Source organism: Halichoeres trimaculatus, unplaced genomic scaffold, assembly GCF_033239565.1.
Source record: "Halichoeres trimaculatus isolate MK-OKI-2021-1 unplaced genomic scaffold, fHalTri1.1 fHalTri1_scaffold_6, whole genome shotgun sequence".
Taxonomy (NCBI): domain Eukaryota; kingdom Metazoa; phylum Chordata; class Actinopteri; order Labriformes; family Labridae; genus Halichoeres; species Halichoeres trimaculatus.
Genome location: NW_027437184.1, coordinates 26,107,672 through 26,115,166, shown reverse-complemented (window position 1 = coordinate 26,115,166; position 7,495 = coordinate 26,107,672). Strand labels below are relative to the sequence as shown.

The window sequence follows — 7,495 nt, the reverse complement described above, 5'->3', positions numbered from 1 at the left end:
ACAAGTTTACTGTACAAATGGTATCAACCTTAGTTGCAAAACATAAAGCAATTCAGGCATCAATGAAGCTACTGAATGCCTCCTTCTTAGAAATCAAGATATTCCCAGATCTTGAACATCCAAAAATAAATAAAAACGTTTCTGAACTTTTGAATATCTGTTTTAATTTTGACTTTTTGAGAAAAACAATAAATCCCACACACACAATGTTTTTGACACCTATTTATTACCACCATAATATGAGAAATTTGGAAAATACAAAGATCAGCTTATTTATACGTCTGAAAATTTCAAGGAATAAGAAAAATATAAAAGAAAACAAATATGAGGTTATATTGTGTATCACAAATTTTGAGAAAGGGACAGATTATATGTTCAGATCTACACAGAGTGCAAGAGACACACAGAGCCTAAAACATGCAGAGTGAAACTTCCACTAGAATATCAACTCATACTGTAGTGACAAGTCTATCATCGGAAATAAAGAGATAGAGAGACAGAAGCGTAATGTGTGACGACTGATCTACAGTGAACAGTTGAGTAGAGGAGCAGGTGGTGAACATCGCCCCCCTGTGGCTGCCTTTAGAATTGAAGTTGCCTTTGAGAACAGAGAAGCCCTTCCAGATTTTCTTTTGCAAATCAGATCACTGTAAAATAAAACTGGTTGATTTTCTTTGAACTTCATGGTTTGGAGAGTGGTAAAGAGAAGCATTTATGATTTATATGCGTAAAAAAAATAGACACCATATCCACAACGATAATCAATAATCTTAAGCAACCGAAAGATCCTTGTTTGTTGAGTACAAGTGGTTTGACAGATCAGAGCTCACGTGCACACAAAAGACAACGTCATCCTCTCCCAGAGCACACGACAGAGGTGAGGGAGGGGTTTGAAGAGGTGCAGGGGGAGGAAGAGGGTGCAGAGGGAGGGACCAGGCAGGAGGGGAGGAAGAGGAGGGTGTTAAGATGGGGGCTGAGGCCTCAGGACTAGTTTAAATAGCACCCTGCTGTGGAAGTTGCAGCTCCCCTTAAGCAGACTAGTCCCTCGTACTCATCCCTCTGCTTCAGCTCTGTTTGCCACACAGACCACACCTGCTGGCTGCTCCCCCTGGAAGAATCCAGGTGAGCTCCTGTGGGCAACGTTCAAACCCAGAGACGATAGTTTGAGTTTGTGTGTACGTCTGCTTCTGATCCGCCAAACGTTTTACATGCACGAAAAAGGTACCCTAAAAACATTTGGTGAAGACGAAAAACCTATGGAGACCAGACTTCAACATATTTCTATCTCTTCATAATCAGGGTTACTCTAAAGTCTACTGAGAAGCTGGGCAGGCTGAGGAGGGAGGATGTGAGGGACAAGTGGAGGTGGGTGGGTGAGGAAGAGTGAAGGAGTGAGGACAGGGAGAGGTAAAGAAAGAGGTGAGACATTGTGGAGGCAGTCTAAGCGCGCTCTCCACGGATGCGGCGGGCCAGCTGGATGTCTTTGGGCATGATGGTGACACGCTTGGCATGGATGGCACACAGGTTGGTGTCCTCAAACAGACCAACCAAGTACGCCTCACTGGCCTCCTGCAGGAGGAGGAGGAGAAAACCGGTGTTAGCAGGAGAAGATTTCAGTGTTAGATTCTTTTTATTGTTGGTAGTATCTGTTCAGAAACCAACCTGCAGAGCCCCGATGGCAGCGCTCTGAAAACGCAGGTCAGTTTTGAAGTCCTGAGCGATCTCCCTCACCAGGCGCTGGAAGGGCAGCTTACGGATCAGGAGCTCAGTGGACTTCTGGTATCGACGGATCTCTCTCAGAGCCACAGTACCAGGCCTGAAAGAAAGACATTCAAGGTGAAGCTCAAAATGTTGTTTCTTTATGAGAGTAGAGGATGAGGCACCCATGGTTCCCATGCAGTGACTTCCACTACAGAGCCAGGTGTCAACTGAGATTTAAGAAGAGATTTCTCCAGATTCTCCACTTTTCTGTAAAGTCTGTTTACATGAAGCGCGATCTCATCAGCACAATGAGACACAGAGAGCACTAGTACAACTTTCGAGACTTTTGGACTTATGGTAAGTCATTTTTGCCCAACACAGCCCTCTAACATCCCGCTTCCTTTAAAATGATTGTCGAGAGGTGTGCTTGCGGTGATCATGCGTCATGGATCACACGCGCCGTCTGCATGCTTGTGCATGAAGTAAACCGTGCCGAAGCCCACCTTGCCGAAGCGTGCCAAAGCAGAGAAGTGAATCTTGCTCAAGCACAGCACGGTTTGCCAGTGTGACCTTAGTTTGCAAAAATTTTAATCTTCTTTCCCTTCTCTAGTTTGAAGTCGACAAAAAAGTCATCACATGTATGTCAAAATGTTTTTTGTGTGAATTTTTTTTTTATTCTTGTGTAATATCTGAGTTAAATAATTTCCCATAGACTCTATTCTCCATCAAACCTAATGCTATTCTGCTGTCCCTGCTGATCTGCTGAAGGAAGGAACGTGTATCACACAGATAAAAGAGGTAACATAGAAGAATTTCCCAAAATCAAGTAGGAATTGAAACAACTCTGCCTGTGAGCCCTGTGGCCCCAGCTTCAAATAAAAGCACCATGCAAAAGACAATATAGGACAGTAATTAACTTTAACCATGGTTCATGCACTGACAATAACACACGGGCTAAACAGTGAGACAGCTTGTGGCACACTATACTTTATCTTCATGTTTGATGATTTAAAACTTCATAACTCAGAGAACGTCTTCCTGAGTGTGTCTCATGTGTCTCCAGACTGAGATAACCTGAGCTGTGGACAGGCGGCTTTTCACGGTACTAGATAAAAACTCAGTAAAATATTCAAAAATTGACCTCGAATTATCCAGTGCTGTCAGTGGCTTTGTCACCAAAACACACCAGGTGTAAAAGTCAAGTGAGTAAACACTGTGTGATACATCAGTGCAAAGTGGGAGAAATAATAAAGGCTTTGATGTGGCAGTCCACAACTAGCGTTTTCACCTTGTCATCAACACAAGTTTGTTGACAAACACTTGTCATTATAATTTTTGTTTACTATGGTAACACTGCACAGGAAACACTCAAACAACAGCCCTGCTGCTGAGTGGAGCTCAGGGAAACTCCACGCTGATCCACTCGGCACAGGTCAATCTAATGGAGCCTCAAAGTGAAACCTTGGTCTGTGACTAGACCATAAATCAAGTTAATGTTTGATGACTCTGGGATCTTTTCCATGTCTTTATAAATGTCAACCCTCACTACTTTTATCAGCCACTTTATGTCACATGATGTCACAGGGTGTAACAGAGTCTTGTTAGTTTGTTTTGTGTAATACTGTTAGCTGCCAACACAAAACAAAACATATCTTGGTGTTTCGGTAAGTTGTGACCCTGTTAGCTGAGGACTTTCAGCATCTGTGGTACACTTTTTGGAAAGAGGAAACAAAGCGGTGGAAAATCTCTGTAAGTTTCTTATTGTACACTTAAAAACCTTGATTGTATAACTAATCTAGTCAATACACCGTTACTTACCGCTATCCCACTGCATCGCTGTGAATAGATTTTACTGACAGACCAACATGGCGTGTATTAAATGTGATGACCTTTTTAATAAGAAGCTAAACAAATCAATATGACACTCAGTACCTTAGAGCTTGTCACAGTTAAGGTTGTTTACCTGTAACGATGGGGCTTCTTCACTCCACCAGTAGAGGGGGCACTCTTACGAGCGGCCTTGGTGGCCAGCTGCTTACGAGGAGCCTTACCTCCAGTGGACTTACGAGCAGTCTGCTTGGTACGAGCCATTACGACAAAGTGTCACCTGAAGAAAAAACCACAGTATGCCAGGGTTACTGACAGGAGTTCATACAAAAGTTAATGACACTATTATCAGTAACTTTGCTGGATTTGAAGAAACACATTAAAAAGCCTAGTTCCCATTGACACTCATAGTTTGACAATGCAACAATATTATGCCCTAACAAAAAATGTGTTGTATCAATGTTTTAGAGCACTTTTAAATACAATGTTAAGTGAATTATTAAGTGGATATTAAATTGAATTGTATGATATAGGGAGCCCTGACACTGGTGTGAATGTTTTTTTTACGTTAGGTATGACAAAATGTGTTAAAAATACAGTCTCCTCCTTACCTAACCCGTAAATATGTGATTCAATAGTCAAATTCGCTTTTAGTTTTATCTATTTGTCTATCTTCAATATCTGCTATCACATCTACCAAAATATCTGCTTTTTGAGTTAATGTTTTATGTAACTTTTTGATATGTGCGGGAGCACAGAAGGACACTTTTTCCCTCGTAAAGTGCAATGCCTTTGATCTTCAGTCATATTTGGCCGCCTGGGATAACTTTTCCTCCGGTTTGGCTGCTGCACAGACATACACCACCGAGCCAATCAGCGCACTGTATGTACCAGATCCCACCAATCACAAAGATGAACAGGGCTTGGTCCTGAAATCGACCAATCAGTAACGTCTTTCTCGGGTTATGCAACCAATCGCGTCCGATTCTGCAGGGTTAAGGGCGGGACGAGCAGTCACAGGCCCCGCCCCCTACCGCAAGATTATGGCCGCAGACCTAAATGAACCTACCAATATACAGACACCGAGCGGGACGTAAACTTTGATATTTATCCTCAATAACGAACAACGAGGTCGCACTCGATTATCAACAAATCCAAGGAGACAAGTGTAGCTACCAAATGAGCGTCTAGTCATTAAAATCTGTGTTGTTTAAAGGGGTGAACAAGGAGGGGGAAATCGCTCATGAAAGTGGAGCAGATATTTCGGCAGTTGAAGTACTGAGCCGTTTTTCTCTCTGCCTGGGCATCGCGGCAGCTGCTTTTTCTCCTTTCAACAGCGTCGAAATAACACGATATTTCAACAATAAAACAACTTAATCCGTCCTATTTTATACACTTAAGAGATTATTATATTGGTCTTGTTGAAAATTGTGAGGAAATTTTAACTTACCGACGGTGAATTTAACGCTTTTCTTCGCACGGATCCTGGTGTGTTGTGGTTGTCAGTTATTTACTATCTCTCACACAATGGAAGCAGAGGGCTGGAGCAAAATGGCGGCCGTGTCAATCATCTGTCTCCCGTAATGTAACTGCCAACATTTGTAAACATCCCAACTTTGTTTCCTCATCTGAAACTTTTTGTCCCAGACCACTTTAGTTTCAAAAACGATTATAGCGAAATAATAATAAAAATGTAGTTTTTAAAAAACGATGTCCGATTTTTTTCCCCACGCTTACTTTGTGTAGCTTTACCAATGAATGAGGAAAGAGGAAACGATACGTTATAAAATAAATCCGTAGAAACAGCTTTTGCTACGTCAGTACTGTTTTTACAACTGTAATCCTTTTAATGAATTTATTCCATGATTGTGTAAAGAGTCTAAAATCAGTTAACCTAAATATGTTTCGGCATTATTCAATGTTTTCTTTACTGTAAATTTCGAGCACTTCAAACTACATTTTTGAATAAAAAGTGCTATGTAAATAAAACTGATTAACAAACAAACAAAAAAGCAAATATTTGATGCCAGTACTGTTGAGTATCATATAGCCTATGGTCTATATTTTTTCTTTGTACCCCTGTAATGTAAATTATACATGCAATTGGCCCTTTCTTCTTTTATACTTAGTGTCTTGAAGTGTCTGCAAGGTGGTAGCGCGGCTAAAAAATCTGTTTGGTCTCATAAACCACTGCAAATGGCACAATTCTTTTTGTGAACAATGAGTTTTTCTACCTTGATTTATACATCTTTATCTTTTGTTGCACATCATCTCTTGTGAGTAGCAGAGGATGTATTTTATTGTAGAGGGAAACACATTTCCTTACTCTTCCTATGACAAACACTTTAGTCTTGATTTTTCTAACACACTTTCAAAATCTTGCCCATGAAATGGCTTTTATTATTATTTGTGTCTTACTTTTATGAATGTTTTGCAGGTTTTTTCTAATGTTAATGTGTTTTGAGTGGTACCATGTATGTTTATTTTTATTTGTGTGTGTGTGTGTGTGTGTGTGTATATATATATATATATATATATATATATATATATATATATATATATATATATATATATATATATATATATATATATATATATATATATATATATATAAACATACATATATGTATATATTTCAGTACATATCTCATTTAAAATTGTATTACTGTACCATAAAAATCCATATTGTCTGCACAACTCTACCTTGCCTTATTTCCAGAGAATGATACTGATTATCTTTTGTACTTGGTGTAGGTCAAGGATTATTATATTTCATTTTACTTCATTTCTTTGTGTGCGTTTATTTTAATGACATCTAGTTCTATATGAACTCTGCATGTTTGCATACACATTGAAAGGTTGGTCTGTATATTTTTCAACAAAGGTTAATACATACCAAAGATCTTCAAAAAAATAGTTTGTTTTTTGAAAAAAAAGGGGACTGAATATATACTGAAAGCATGCTCATAATAACTCTATTATTGCAGCCATTTGAAATGTATTCGCTAAGTGTTAAATGCCCCAACTTTTTAGGATTGTTTTGACTGATACTAGATTATTATTTATTCATGGCACAATGTACATTTTACAAATAGATTGGAGCTCAAATCTATAACTCTTTTTAGTTTATACTCACCATAAATGTCAGTTTTACTGAGAATAGTTAAAAATGTCAGTGACAACATAAAATTGGAGATTTAGATAATAAACGTTTACTAAGGTAAAAAAAAAAAAATATATATATATATATATAAAACAAGTCACTAAACTCTGGTTTCTGAAAAACATTTGGTCAGACTTTCAACAACCAGTGCATACCAAAAAGGAACTTAACCACACTGGCTTTATAAAACATAGTGTATGCATTTAATGTTTTTAAGACATCTGAACCTGTAACCGCACCAACTTAATCTAACTAAAAGCAAAATAATTTGCACAAATAATTTGATATCAGTATGTCAGTATTTTTGCTCCTGTAAAACAGATTGTGATGGGCAGATGAGACAGCTAGTCAGCTCCTGTGATCTGCAGTTGTCAGTACCTTCTCAAGATGTCCATCAAAGGAAAAGCAGTGGACCAATAATAGCGTCATGGTCAATCAAGGTTCACTAATGTACTTGAGGAGAGAAGGCTGACCTGTGTAACTGAACGGAAGGGGAAATGCTCAAAAAGTTCACTCTGATTTTACAGAAATGAGTCAGAACCAGAACACACAGTGCATCACACTGTTGTGTTTGGAGCTGCATTAATACAAATCAGTCAAAGTGGCTATGCTGACCTCTGACCTCTGAACCCAAGAAGGTGTGTGTGACAGTGCTGCTGAATGAGCTGGAATCAGAGCCCAGTGGAGGCTCATTTGGGATCTTAATGTCTTGTTCTTTGCAGTTAAGGATAAAATCCAGGCTGAAATAGTTCACAGAGATCACTTGAGTCCAGTGTATTATTCCCTCCAGCTTTCACACCTTTT

At 39.1% G+C, this 7,495-nt stretch overlaps 1 protein-coding gene across 1 annotated transcript; it reads right to left on the bottom strand.

Moving 5' to 3' along the window:
• Positions 1–213: 213 nt before the first annotated feature.
• On the bottom strand, positions 214–5,134 carry h3f3c (H3 histone, family 3C). Its single transcript, XM_074673153.1, has 4 exons — positions 4,979–5,134; positions 3,665–3,808; positions 1,663–1,816; positions 214–1,569 (listed from the first exon to the last, which is right to left on the bottom strand). The coding sequence occupies exons 2-4, from the start codon at positions 3,790–3,792 to the stop codon at positions 1,441–1,443; spliced, it is 411 nt and encodes a 136-aa protein (XP_074529254.1). The 5' UTR covers positions 3,793–3,808; positions 4,979–5,134; the 3' UTR covers positions 214–1,440.
• Between the last annotated feature and the right edge of the window lie 2,361 nt (positions 5,135–7,495).

Bases quoted from the DNA above. Each gene is read 5' to 3' on its own strand.
- h3f3c (XM_074673153.1), bottom strand. From the start codon at position 3,792: ATGGCTCGTACCAAGCAGACTGCTCGTAAGTCCACTGGAGGTAAGGCT. The intron at 1,817-3,664 runs GTAAACAACCTT...TCTTTCTTTCAG, and splicing joins AAGAAGCCCCATCGTTACAG to GCCTGGTACTGTGGCTCTGA. The intron at 1,570-1,662 runs GTTGGTTTCTGA...CTCCTCCTGCAG, and splicing joins CTGCCATCGGGGCTCTGCAG to GAGGCCAGTGAGGCGTACTT.